The 13,694-nt window shown below is 40.7% G+C and overlaps 1 protein-coding gene across 1 annotated transcript in view; it reads right to left on the bottom strand.

Moving 5' to 3' along the window:
- Nucleotides 1-13,694, bottom strand: part of SEPTIN10 (septin 10) — a 101,255-nt gene that overhangs the window by 70,609 nt on the left and 16,952 nt on the right. Inside the window, exons 2-4 of the mRNA XM_075334274.1 lie at nt 6,035-6,100; nt 3,920-4,034; nt 1,771-1,966 (exon numbers count right to left, since the gene is read on the bottom strand). Coding sequence (XP_075190389.1) covers nt 1,771-1,966; nt 3,920-4,034; nt 6,035-6,100 — 377 coding nt within the window. The remainder of the gene's footprint in view (nt 1-1,770; nt 1,967-3,919; nt 4,035-6,034; nt 6,101-13,694) is intronic.

Here is a 13,694-nt window from a genome sequence, read left to right on the forward strand (position 1 = left end):
ATCACCTGACAGATTCCCTTTAAATGCATGTTATAGGGACTTAAAATCATTTTTGAAATTAGGTTTCATAAAAAAATTTGCACCATTTGCCTTCTACTGTCTCTGGTTGTAATGTTTATTACTGACGGCAGAATGTGTTAACTGAGAATCCATCAATCAAGACCCTATAACTGTTGTTTAATGGGGAGTTTGTTACCCTTATATCTGTCTGTTTCTGAGCTCCCAATTGCTGATTTAAGACCACAGACTATATCAAAGTTGAATATGCAGGGAAACAAAAGACAAAAATAAAGAGAGTAACAAGCTCACCAGACAGCAGGCATGTGGGTGCGGTGCTCGGAAACCTGGACCAGCATTCAGGTGTTCACATGAAGAAAACAATTTTTGGGAAAAAATCCAGTATCCGTCAATATAACAAAATTTAAATTTTAATGAAAAAAGGTAAAAAAACATGAAACTGTTTCATGAAAGCATGTGTAGACACACAGGTCTATGCGTTTCAAGCCGATAGACTGCTCTTAATTATGACATGATTAGGAGAAGAGCAGTCTATTGGCTTGAAACGCATAGACCTGTGTGTCTACACATGCTTTCATGAAACAGTTTCATGTTTTTTTACCTTTTTTCATTAAAATTTAAATTTTATTATATTCACGGATGCTGGATTTTTTCACAAACATTTTTTCTTCAGGGAAACAAAAGAGTCTGTAAGAGCAAAATTTGTAACGAAACCCAAGTGCAAAAAATAATAATTGTCCTTGGGGATGGACAACCCCTTTAAAAGAGATTTTGGTGTGCATGGGAATGTTCTGATTTTCATCCTGATGGCAGAAAGAAGGGTTAAGTACTGTATGTTGGTGTGTAATAACAGAGTAACAGAGGCGATTGACAGTAGGTTACACCCCTCTGTTTTGAGAACAGAAACATGTAACCGAGCACAGCCCACGTTTTTATGTGGAGTTAGATTAAATAGTTGTAGGCTAAATGGTTTACGAACAATCCGTTCTGGGAGTGTGCTTATAAACCAAGTTACTCGTTACTCGTCTAGCAAAGCAAAATTTCCCATAGTAAATCATTGGAATGCAGACAATTCGTTCCACAATTTGTTCAGTGTCCCATCCTGGTCCCCTATTGTGCCATTTCACACACGCACACAAACACACACATTATGCTCACCTTACCTTCCGTTCCATCACCGGCCTCCTAGTTCTTGTAGTTCACCAGTACAGGATGAATATCAGGTAACCATCGCGACCGATGCCGGACCTTCCGCTGCCAGCGCGCTGATGTCAAAAGGCATGAGCCGCTTGCCTCTGATTGGCCAGTGCGCTGCCTTTGAGTAGCGGTTGTTCCTCCATCGTCGCGATGGTTACCCGATACACATCCTGTACCGGCGAACTACAAGAACCAGGAGGCCAGCGATGGAACGGAAGGTAAGGTGAGCATAGTATGTGTGTGTGCGCGTGTTTGTGCACACTGCAAGAGCAGGTAAAAGCACGGTGAAAGTACGGAACCGGAAGTACGTGCAGTGAGTATTTGCTCATACAGCAAAGCTTGCTCGTAAACGGAGTTTCAAATTTACAGCAAGCTTTGCTCGTATAGCGAAATGCTCGCAACCGGGTTACTCTGTATATCACGGAGGAATAACAAAGTAACCACACAACACAGAAAAGATACTTCTGTATGTACTAGAACAGACATATGAGAGCCGAGACGTCTACATTTTTCCAGCTTAAATATCCATTGCAAGGCAAGTTCTGCAGAACATACCTGGCGTCTTTGTTTATCTGGTCCCCAAAGCCCACTGTGTTCACAATAGTCAGCTTCAAACGCACATTGCTCTCAAGGAGGTCATAGGTTTGGGATTTTAACTTTACGGAAGACTCAAAATGGCTGGATTCATTTTCTTCAAAATTAGTGTTGAACAGGGTGTTGATCAGTGTTGACTTACCAATCCCAGTCTCCCCTAAAATAAAAACCAGAGAAAGTGTTTATATTATGAATATACTAGATTAGTTTTAAGCATTGCTTGGTTTATTCACATTGCCCAAAGGTGGCTGGGTTTCTTATTAAAGAATGTGTTTCCTTTTTAGTGGAGAAACAAGTCCTATTCTGTACTGGTGGATCACAGTGTGCAGCAAACACTTTTTAAATGTGGTTTTCAATGCTGTTTTGCCCATTGAAGTCAAATAGAGTTCTATATATTTTTTTGTAAGCATAAGATATGCGCCTAGACATTGAGCTTTTTTTTCTAAAGCAGAGTTCCGATGGATGTATTTCACGGTGTATGTATGGACTACAATGCTTGGACGCTCCATGGGTCTCCTGACCCAAACATACAGCCTCATATATGCCTATGACGATGGAAGTTCATGTTAGGAGACCTGTGTAATTTTTGTAACCTCTTCAAGACCACAGAGTTTAAATGTACATTATATGGCCTCCAGGGGTTGTAAATAGTGGACTCTGGAGTTGAGCGAGCACGATGCCCAGCAGTATCCTTTATAATCGTTTGCCAATAACAGCAGCTCCGATAATGGTGGTTTACCATTTACTGGTAGTAGCATATAAATAGCTTGGCTGTTGGTACCATGAGAAGCCAATGTGTTAGCATGGCTACCAGGGGCCTACTGAAAGCTCCCATTGCTCTCACGTTTGTCCCCCTGTAATGGAGAGTTTGTGGGCTTCATAAAACATCAACATACAGGTTCAAATCCCCTAAAATGACTAAAAAATAAAGTAAAAATAAAAAGTGTCTAAAACAATAAAGTTAAAATGACCCATTTTCCCAGTTAAAAAAAAAACAAACAAAAACCCACTCTTTCAAAATATTCAATAACAGGAAAGTTAAACACTGCGAAAAATAATAGACAAGGGTAAAACTGCCCTATTTATGGCAAGTGACAGCAAAACATACTTTTTAGCTATCTCATTATCCTGTTTATACAAACTGAAATGTAGTAAAAGTTCCCCATATTCTAAACAAAAAAAAAAAATATATCAATCGCACAGAAATTGTATATCACAAAATAAAAAGGGCTAAATTTGTGACAAAACTACAGGAAAAGGGTCGGGCACGAAAATGTCATTCCAGGATGTGTGCCAGATCCAGTTGGATGAAGTCCAACCTAACCTCCAGCGATTGTTAAAAAAACAAAAAAACAAAGCAGAAACAAGCGACTGGCCACAGCGTGTATTCCAGAGAGAAGGTCAATCCCTGCTCGTGCCATCTTCTCTCTGCATACACCAGTTCTCTGGTGGTGACAGCAGGAAGTCAGGAAATGTATGGCGGATACCAAGATGAGGACGATCGCAGAACTGATATAAATAAGGGAACATGATATGAATCTGATGAAGTAATGCACTCAGCGCTTCAGTCAAAGAATGGCATGCCCTTTACAGCTGCCGCTATATGGAAGGACACTCTGTATCTGTGATATCTGTGATAATTATGTACTTCCACAACTGTTATGTTCTCTGTTTTATCATCTTGGCTAAGAATCATTTGGCTTTCCCTCCGCAGGTTTTTTGACTTTAGTTCTGCTTACAAGGTTGCAATGTGGATGTGTAAACAGGGTATATGCTGCCAACAATATAAGTATATGATGACAGAGCAATCAAAATGATAATGGTTAACCCCTATACACAATTTCCTTGCTGCACATGTAAATAGACCTACCAGCAAGTGCCAATCAACTCGTTATAGCATCGATCGATGTGTATTGTACCTATATATACCTGTGAAAACCTGTCCTTAGCTGGTCTCCCTTCATGTTGCTTTTATCTTCTTATCTTCTTGTTCAGTACTGATACTAAGCAACGTAAATACTTTTTTTTTTTTTAATGGGTAAACATAGTAATATCATGATAGATAGATAGATAGATAGATAGGGAGATAGGGAGATGATAGATAATTTACCTATGCATAATATATTGAAGCAAAACCCTTCATGGACTGATCTATTAACCAGCTGATCTGGTAAACTGTCAAACCCCACATGACCGGAGAGAGGTAATGGACGGAGATTGCCATTCTGCATAAAGAAAAAAAGTTGGTATAAGATTAATAAGATTAAATAGGAAACAGCTAAGCTGTATTAATACAAGATGTTCAAATTAAAAGCACACAAATATATATATATATATATATATATATATATATATATATATATATATATATACATATACATATATATATACATATATATATACATACACACACACACACACACACATAAACATATATACACATACATACATGGTGGGTATGGAAAGTATTCAGACTCCTTTAAATTTTTCACTCTTTGTTTCATTGCAGCCATTTGCTAAACTCAAAAAAGTTCATTTTTTTTCTCATTAATGTACACTCTGCACCCCATCATCCATCTTAACAGAAAAAAAACAAATGTAAAAATATTTGCAAATTTATTAAACAAGAAAAACTGAAATATCACATTGTCATAAGTATTCAGACCCTTTGCTCAGGCACTGATATTTAAATCACATGCTGTCCATTTCCTTGTGATCCTCCTTGAGATGGTTCTACTCCTTCATTGGAGTCCAGCTGTGTTTGATTAAACTGATAGGACTTGATTTGAAAAGGCGCACACTTGTCTATATAACACCTCACAGCGCATGTCAGACCAAATGAGAATCATGAGGTCAAAGGAACTGCCCAAGGAGCTCAAACACAGAATTATGGCAAGGCACAGATCTGGCCAAGGTTACAAAATAATTTCTGCAGTATTCAAGGTTCATAAGAGCATAATGGCCTCCATAATCCTTAAATGGAAGAAGTTTGGGACAACCAGAACTCTTCCTAGACCTGGCCATTCAGCCAAACGGAGCAATCGTGGGAGAAGAGCCTTGGTGAGAGAGGTAAAGAAGAACCCCAAGATCACTGTGGCTGAGCTCCAGAGATTCAGAAGAGAGATGGGAGAAAGTTCCACAAAGTCAACTATCACTGCAGCCCTCCACCAGTTGGGCCTTTATGGCAGAGTGGCCCATCAGAAGCCTCTCCTCATTGCAAGACATATGAAAGCCAGCATAGAGTTTGCAAAAAAGAACACATGAAGGACTCACAAACTATGAGAAATAAGATTTTCTGGTCTGGGTCTGAAGAGACAAAGATAGAACTATTTGGTGATAATTCTAAGCGATATGTGTTTTGAAAACCAGGCACTGCTCATCACCTGCCCAATACAATCCCTACAGTGAAACACGATGGTGGCAGCATCATGCTATGGGGTGTTTTTAAGCAGCAGGGACAGGATGACTGATTGCAATTGAAGGAAAGATGACTGCAGCCAAGTACAGAGATATCCTGCAAGAAAACCTCTTCCAGAGTGCTCTGGACCTCAGTCTTGGCCAAAGGTTCACCTTCCAACAAGACAATAACCCTAAGCACACTGCTAAAACAACAGAGTGACTTCAGAACAATTCTGACCATTCTTGACTGGCCCAGCCAGAGCCCTGACCTAAACCCAATTGAGCATCTCTGGAAAGACCTGGAAATGGATGTCCACCAATCTTCACCATCCAACCTGCCTGAATTGTAGAGGATCTGCCATGAAGAATGGCAGAGGATTCTCAAATCCAGGTGTGAAAAAACTTGTTGCATCATTCCCAAGAAGACTCATGGTTGTACTAGCTCAAAAGCGTGCCTCTACTCAATACTAAGTAAAGGGTCTGAATACTTATGACCATGTGATATTTAAAATTTGCAAAAATGTCTACGTTTGGTTTTTTTTCCTGTCAAGATGGGGTGCAGAGTGTACATTAATGAGAAAAAAATAACTTTTTTGAATTTACCAAATGGTAGCAATGAAACAGAGTGATAAATGTAAAGGGGTCTGAATACTTTCTGTACCCACTATATAATATATCTCAATAATGCATACCATATTCTGAAAAAACAAACATAAAAAAAAAACAACCGTAATACAGTTAGAACAAGCCCACTAACTCAGTCAATAAAAAAGAAAAAATATATATATTTTAAAAATATGAATAAACAGTTACATAGATTACTCACTTTACTGCCATCTGCAGGATCTGAGGGGCTTTGTGGGATCCTCATTTCAAAACTCGGTTGGCGAAGCTACAGTAAAAGAGAATTATTCAACATTAGTTACGTTTCCTTTTTCACATTCCAAATAAATGCTAAAAATGTTTCAGTTCTTTATATTTGACACTTTGCAGTTCTGACGACATATTTTGAGTGTCACATGTTTTCTCTTTTAGTCCAAAAGTAGCAAAAAGGCCAACTCAAAAGACATTTCTGCAGCAAGTAAGGGAAAGGACTTTATACGCATGTGTCAAGAACACAGTCGGGTGGGAGCACACAGATATCCCATCACTGCCACAAATTTGTCATTAAAAGCAATTGGCTGCCTCTAATCATCAGAACAATTACACAATTGACAGACAATTAATGGAGGAAGCTGAAACTGCTTGAACTATAAGGCAGGTTATTGGGGAGCCCACAGTGAGGGTATAGTATATTATATATATATATATATATATATATATATATATATATATATATATATATATATATATATATATATACATATATATACACACTATATATAATATATATACACATACATATACATACATATATATATATATACAGCTGATTCCAACACATGGAATATAAATATACTTCAGTACAGTCACGGCCAACTCCACAATAACAATAGAAGCTACTAGCTGCTACCACCAATCGATCATACAGGTTGATTGGACACCCGTTACAGATAGTGTATGGCTTCGGGGATGCGGATTCATAGAGCAAGAGGAACAAAGCTATTACATTTTATATATTTAAATTGAAAAATAGGCAGTGTTTTTAAAATTATACAAGAGATGTTACAAAAGGGACAAAACAAAACAGCATATACAATTACATAAAATAAAAGGGAATAACAAAAGATAATGACTAAACATGGGTCACAGAAATGGTTTCAGATTTAGGGAAGGAAGGACTTCAATGTAATGTGGAACAATCCTATAAGGCCATGTACCTCACTGGCATGGAACAAGGTGTCAATTCAAACTGCTGTATTTAACAATGAATATCACTCCCACATACCTCTCCTTGATGAGCTCATGTGGGGCTTTTTGTAGGATGGGCCGTACCTTCTGAATTTTAGGAGATCCCTATCTTACAGGATCTCTCTGTCCCTGGAGGTACCAGGTGGAAGATATTGTGGTCATGTTTATCACAATTTTATCTTTCTAAAGAGATTAAACATGGCATGGATAGCATCATCCATATGAGCAATATTTGGAGATCATATGTAAGCAGTCTCAGTTTTAAAAAAAATATGCAAGTTTTCCCTTTGTAATCACGATGCAGAAAATGTGGATACCATATTTATCGGATCTAGGCAAAACCCAATATTTATAACTGTATGCTGGCTCCACAAAACCTATGATCTTGCTTTGATCAGAAAAAGCTTGGGTTTGGGAAGTGTTAGGCCATGTGCGCATGCTGTTTTTTCTTGCGTTTTAAACTGCACTTTGTCATTGACAAAATGCATGCGTTTTGTTTCCGCAGAAAAGTCTATGATAAATCATAAATTTCCATGCACACACTGCTTTTTTTTAGATAGTTTCATTTGACAAATATTTGTCAACATCGTTGCGTAAAAAAAGCAGGTCACTTCTTCATTGTGTTTTGGATACATTTTCCACCCATTGAAATTAATGAGGTGTTTCAAAACGCCACCGAAATGTTTAGCTGTGCATTTTGGTTGTATTTTGGATCCATTCTTGTCAACAAAAATGCAGATCTCTCAGTCTCTCGCTCTCTCTCGGTCGGTCTCTCCCCTTTATACTCACTAATCAACGGCGCAGCTGTCACACTGCTCCTGTGGCCTCTCCTGCTTCTGAAAGTGCCTGCCACTCATTAGGCTCATCTCATATTCACTTCGCCCGCTCATTAGGCTCATCTCAGATTCACTGCTTCCCCCGCCCACCAGCGCCTATGATTGGTTGCAGTCAGACAAGCCCCCATGCTGAGTTACAGCTGTAAGACTGCAACCAACCACAGCCGCTGGTGGGCGGCTGTGGTTAGTTGAGTATAATAAATACAGTGGTACCTCGCTTAACGAGTAACCCACTTAACGAGAATTTCGCTTAACAAGCAAAGCTTTCTGTAAATTTGTAACCCGCTTTACGAGAAAGCTTTGCTGTACGAGCAAAATACTCACCGCACACACTTCCGGTTTCGTCCATCCACCGCACTCTGACCCGCACTTGCAATCCACACAAACACACATGTACGCACAAACACACACAAACATACACGCACTCACACACATACAGTATTATGCTCACCTTACCTTCCGTTCCACCGCCGGCCTCATGGTACTTTTAGTTCCCGGGTACATTGCGGCGAACTACAAGTACCATGAGGCCGGCGGTGGAACGGAAGGTAAGGTGAGAATATAATATCTGTACCTTCCGTTTCATCGCCGGCCTCCTGGGTCCTGTAGTGCGCCGCGCCGCTCTGCTCCAGGCATCGGCATCCATCGCAATGAAGCAGGAATTTCCTGGTTCCTGTCACCGCTTGTCAAAGGCAGCGCGCTGGCCAATCAGAGGCAAGCGGCTCTGCCTTTGACGTCAGCACTCTGGCAGGAAGTTTCGCCCTCGTCGTTTTGGTTACCTGATACACGGCCCGCACCGGAGAACAGCAAGTCCCAGGAGACCGGCGATGGAACGGAACGTAAGGTGAGCATATAATATGTGCGTGTGCGTGTGTGTTTGTGTGAGTTTGTGTGTGTTTGTACATGTTTGTGTGCGTATGTGTAGAATGACAAAAGGGGACCAGGATGGGACATTTAACAAATTGTGGAACGAATTGTCAGCATTGCAATGATTTCCCATGGGAAATCTTGCTCTGCTGAACGAGTAACTTGATTAACAAGCACAGTCCCAGAACGGATTGTTCTCGTTAAGCAAGGTACCACTGTAAATAAGACGACGTGCGGTGTCCCCAATTTTGATACCCAGCCAACATAAAGCAACACAGCTGAGGGCTGGTATTTACAGACTGGGGAGACTATTGATTGGCAGCCCCCCAACCTAAAAATATCAGCCAGCAGCTGCCCGGAATTGCCACATCCATTAGATGCGACAATCCCAGAACTTTACTCCGCTTATCCCGACTGCCCTGGTGCGGTGGCTATCAGGCTAATAAGGAGTTAATGGCAGCCCATAGCTGTCACTAAGTCCTAGCTTAGTGATGGCAGGTGTCAATGAGACACCCTCATCACTAAACTGTAAGTGAAAGTAAATAAACATGAAAAAAAAATCCTTTATTTGAAATTAAAGACAAAAAATATAAATAAAATAACACTTTCACCACTTTATTAACCCCAACACAACCCTCCAGGTTCAACGTAATCCACACGAGGTCCCACTATGCTTCCATCACCACTACATCTGACACTCCCAGCGAGCGGCCATAGGGCACGACCACTCGCTGTAACCTCCACACAGTCGCGCTATCAGCAGTGACGTCACTCAGGTTACCCGTGGCTACAACTAGAGTCCTCCACCTGTGACAGCAAATTACCCGAGTGACTGAAGTGAGCCGCACTATCAGCAGTGCCCTCACTGATTTGCGGTCACAAGTGAGTGACACATAGACATAGCCACGCAATGACAATGAACTCGGGTGAACCTTGACGTCACAGTTGCGGACCCCGCACTACTGCCTGTATGGCGGCACGGATGTCAGAGGTTCACCAGAGTTTATTCTCATTGCGCCGCTCTGTCTGTCTGCTGTCAGCAGCCAATCATTCTCTATGGCGCTGCTGAGACAGGACAGGATGAAGCAGATCTGAATCGCCATGAGACCGCACTGTCAAAAATGCATCCAAAACGCATTCAAAACACATGCATTTTGGATGGGGTTTTTTTTCCAAACGCATTGTTTACAGTTGTCAAATTCTACCAGAGGGTGTATTTTTTTTTTGTCAAATCCCACCGGCGCGTGTAATTAGATGCAGTTAGACGCACCCCCACCCTGAGTGGCAGAGTGGCAGCGTGGCAGCTGACTGCAACCAATCACAGGCGGCAGGACGGCCGGTGGGCGAGGAAAGTAGTGCAAGTGTCTGCGGGTAAGTATGATGAATGTGCATGTCTTTCAGAAACACATGCATGTTCCTGTCAGAAGTGTGCGCGGCTGTGCCGGTGATGCGGCTTTTTTTATTATTTAAAATAAATAAATTTCAAAAAACGACGTGCGGTTAGTGATAGCACAGGTGTCTATAAGATACCTGCATTACACTAACCTGTAAATGAATGTAAATATACACAGGACAGAGAAATATCCTTTATTTGGAATAAAGTACAAAACACACACCCTCCTTCACCTCTTTATTAACCCCCAACACCCTGCAGGTCCGGCGTAATCCACACGAGGTCCCACGTCGCTTCAGCTTAGCTACATAACACAGCCAGCGGCCATAGAGCATGACGGCTGGCTCTGCAGACATGACTGAGCCACGATAACTGCACAGCAGGCAGATACTCTCACAGGCTGGGGGCGCGTCTGCCTGCAACCAATCACAGACGAGAGGACAGCCGGTGGGCGGGGAAAACACGGAAAGCTGTGTGTATACGATGCACAATACAGGAAGTGAATGCACGACCCGAAAGCAGTGTGCCGCCGTGACACCAAGTCTCGGTAAGTATGAAACGCTGTTTTATTTCGTTTTTTCTTTATTTTTCAATTATTTTTCCCAGTGCCGGATTCCGATCGTGCACCCGGAATCCCGGATCCGGACTTTTACAGTTTGGAACGGCTCATCCCTAGTTTTAAAACATTTGTATGTGAATTTTAACTTTTTCACTAGATGTTATTTAGACCATCAAAGTTAACCCTTTTATCAGTGAAGCTGGACTTTCCCTTCGATATACCATCTTGCATGCCCCAGGAGACCTGGCACCAGAGGCTACTTCAAGCCATTTTTATTTTTGAAGTGGCAATATAGCAAATAATCAAAACCAGAAAAATTTGAACAGAGCCCAAATTGAGAAACTGCAAAAACTTTATTGAAATCAGGGAGGTGACATGCCGCACAAAACACAAGGCAGGACTTGGTTACCAGGAAAACACAACAATGTGATGAGTTGAATGATAAATGATTAAGAATCTCACCTGCTGAATACAATCGTAAGATACATATATATAGTGTGGAAAAAACACGTAAAAAATAGCCAGATGTATAATATGGAGGCTTCATCACCATGTAAATGTCAGGCACAAAAAAACACCATAAATACTGACTACAGTGCAGAGTCATTGAACATAATGAACATGGCTACGCTGATTGTATATAATGGCATATACCAAGATCCTATGATCAATAACCGGGAAAATGGTGAATTTGGAACGATTAGTTCGGTGATATCATACCTGAAGGAGTGATAGGTGAAGCCACCTGGTATCGCGTCCACCCCCGATGGCCGTTTCGTCCACCCCTTGACAAAGGCTTTCAGCCGAAACGGTTGTCGGGGGTGGACGTGGTACTAGGTGGCTATTCACTATCACCCCTTCAGGTATATCACCAAACTAATAATTCCAAATTCACCATTGTCCGTTACTGATCGTTGTGTCTCATAATTATATGTCACCAGATCTTGGTATATGCCATTATATACAATCAGCGTAGCCATGTTCATTATGTTCAATGACTCTGCACTGTAGTCAGTATTTATGGTGTTTTTTGTGCCTGACATTTACATGGTGGTGAAGCCTCCATATTATACATATGGCTATTTTTGACATCTTTTTAGCACACTATATAATATGTATTTTATGATTGTATTCAGCAGGTGAGATTCTTAATCATTTATCATTCATCCCATCACACGGATTGTTTTTTCCTGGTAACCGTATCCTTTCTTGTGTTTTGTGCCGCATGTCACCTCCCTGATTTCAATAAGGTTTTTGCAGTTTTTCAATTTGGGCTCTGTTGACATTTTTCTGGTTTTGATCATTATGTAGCGATTTGCCCTGGTCCTATTCAGTGGAGTACAATTTATGAATTCTTTCAACAATATGTATTCACTGTCATGGTAAAATATGGATTGGTTGGTTTTGGTTAATATAGCAAATAAGAAGGGTTTGGCCAAACAGTGGACAACAAATTTTAAAGAATGTAATACGAGATGTCTTTACAAGGAGATTTGTGGTTGAACCTATCCCAATGCAAAAATACTTCCAGAATTTGGCCACTGCTTGACAGGGACCTTCAGGACTGATTAGCAGCTCTTGGTGTATACTACATCTGACAGAAAGTTGCTAATCAGTGATGTATGCAGAGTTACACAGAGCAGCTGACTAGGAGGCACAAGACACCTAGTCTTGCAGTGATAATCTCCTGCTGATAAAACATTGATTTTATTAAAATAGCAAAGCACAACCTGGTAAGTGGCAGATCACTGGATCAGAGTCTCTGACCCTACATCATGCTGTTCTCAGGATACATAAAATTACCTGTTCCCCGATTCCCTTTAATAATAGATTTAGGAAACACAAGCATTACAATTATTAATGATATAGCCTTGATAAAGATAAGCATGTGATCAACATGGATTAAACAAATTCTTTAAAAGCTGGAGCTAGACGTACTTGTACAGGAGTGATGAGGAGTTTTTCCCCCAAAATTACACTTTTTATATTGGATAAACTGACAAAGATATTCTCCATATACACAAATATAAGGCTACATGCGCACGCTGCAGTTTTTTCTGCACACAAACTGCAACCAAAACTGCAACTTGTCAGAGAGCTCCTGGAAACGTCCCAAAAAACGCTTGTAATGTAGGTGCGTTTTTAGTGCGATTTTGATGCGTTTTTGACACTGCGTTTTTTTAAAGGAGAAACAAAATATGATAGGAAAGGATAATGGATAGGTAGCTAGAATAGATGATAGAAAAAACTGAAAGAATAGATAGATAGATAATAAGAACATATAGATTAGATAAGAAAGAACAGAAAGAATACATAGAAAGAAATAACAGAATAGCTTGATAGCCAGCTTGGTTATCTTTTTTTTTTTATTTTTTTGGGGTAAAAAAAATTAACATGGGGTCCCCCCCATTTTTCATATCCAGCACAGGAACAGCAGCAGCTGCAGGCTGCAACCCTCAGCTCTCTGCTGTACCTTGGCTGGTTATGAAAAATAGAGGGGATCCCACACTTTTTTTTCTTTAATTACTTGATGTATTAAAAAACAAACAAACAAAAAAAAAAATGACGTGGGATCCCCACATTTTTCTAATACCAGCCAAGGTGCAGCAGACAACTGAGGGCTGATATTATTAGGGTGGGAAGGGCCATCGTTATTTGGCCCTTTCCAGCCTAACAATAGCAGCCGACAGCCACCCCAGAAGTGGCGCATCCATAAGATGTGGCAATTCTGGCGCTGGACCTGGCTCTTCCCGTTGCCCTGATGCGGTGGCAATCGGGGTAATAAGTAGTTAATGGCAGCAGCCCATAGCTGCCACTAAGCCCTAGGTTAGTGATGTCATGCGTCTATGAGACACCCCACATCGCTAATCTGTAAGTGATAGTAAATAACCACAAACAGCCAAGAAAATCTTTTATTTGAAATAAAATAAAAAGCCATCCTCTTTCACCACTTTATTAACCCCCAAAACACCCCCCCAGG

Source organism: Anomaloglossus baeobatrachus, chromosome 2 (genome assembly GCF_048569485.1).
Source record: "Anomaloglossus baeobatrachus isolate aAnoBae1 chromosome 2, aAnoBae1.hap1, whole genome shotgun sequence".
NCBI lineage: Eukaryota > Metazoa > Chordata > Amphibia > Anura > Aromobatidae > Anomaloglossus > Anomaloglossus baeobatrachus.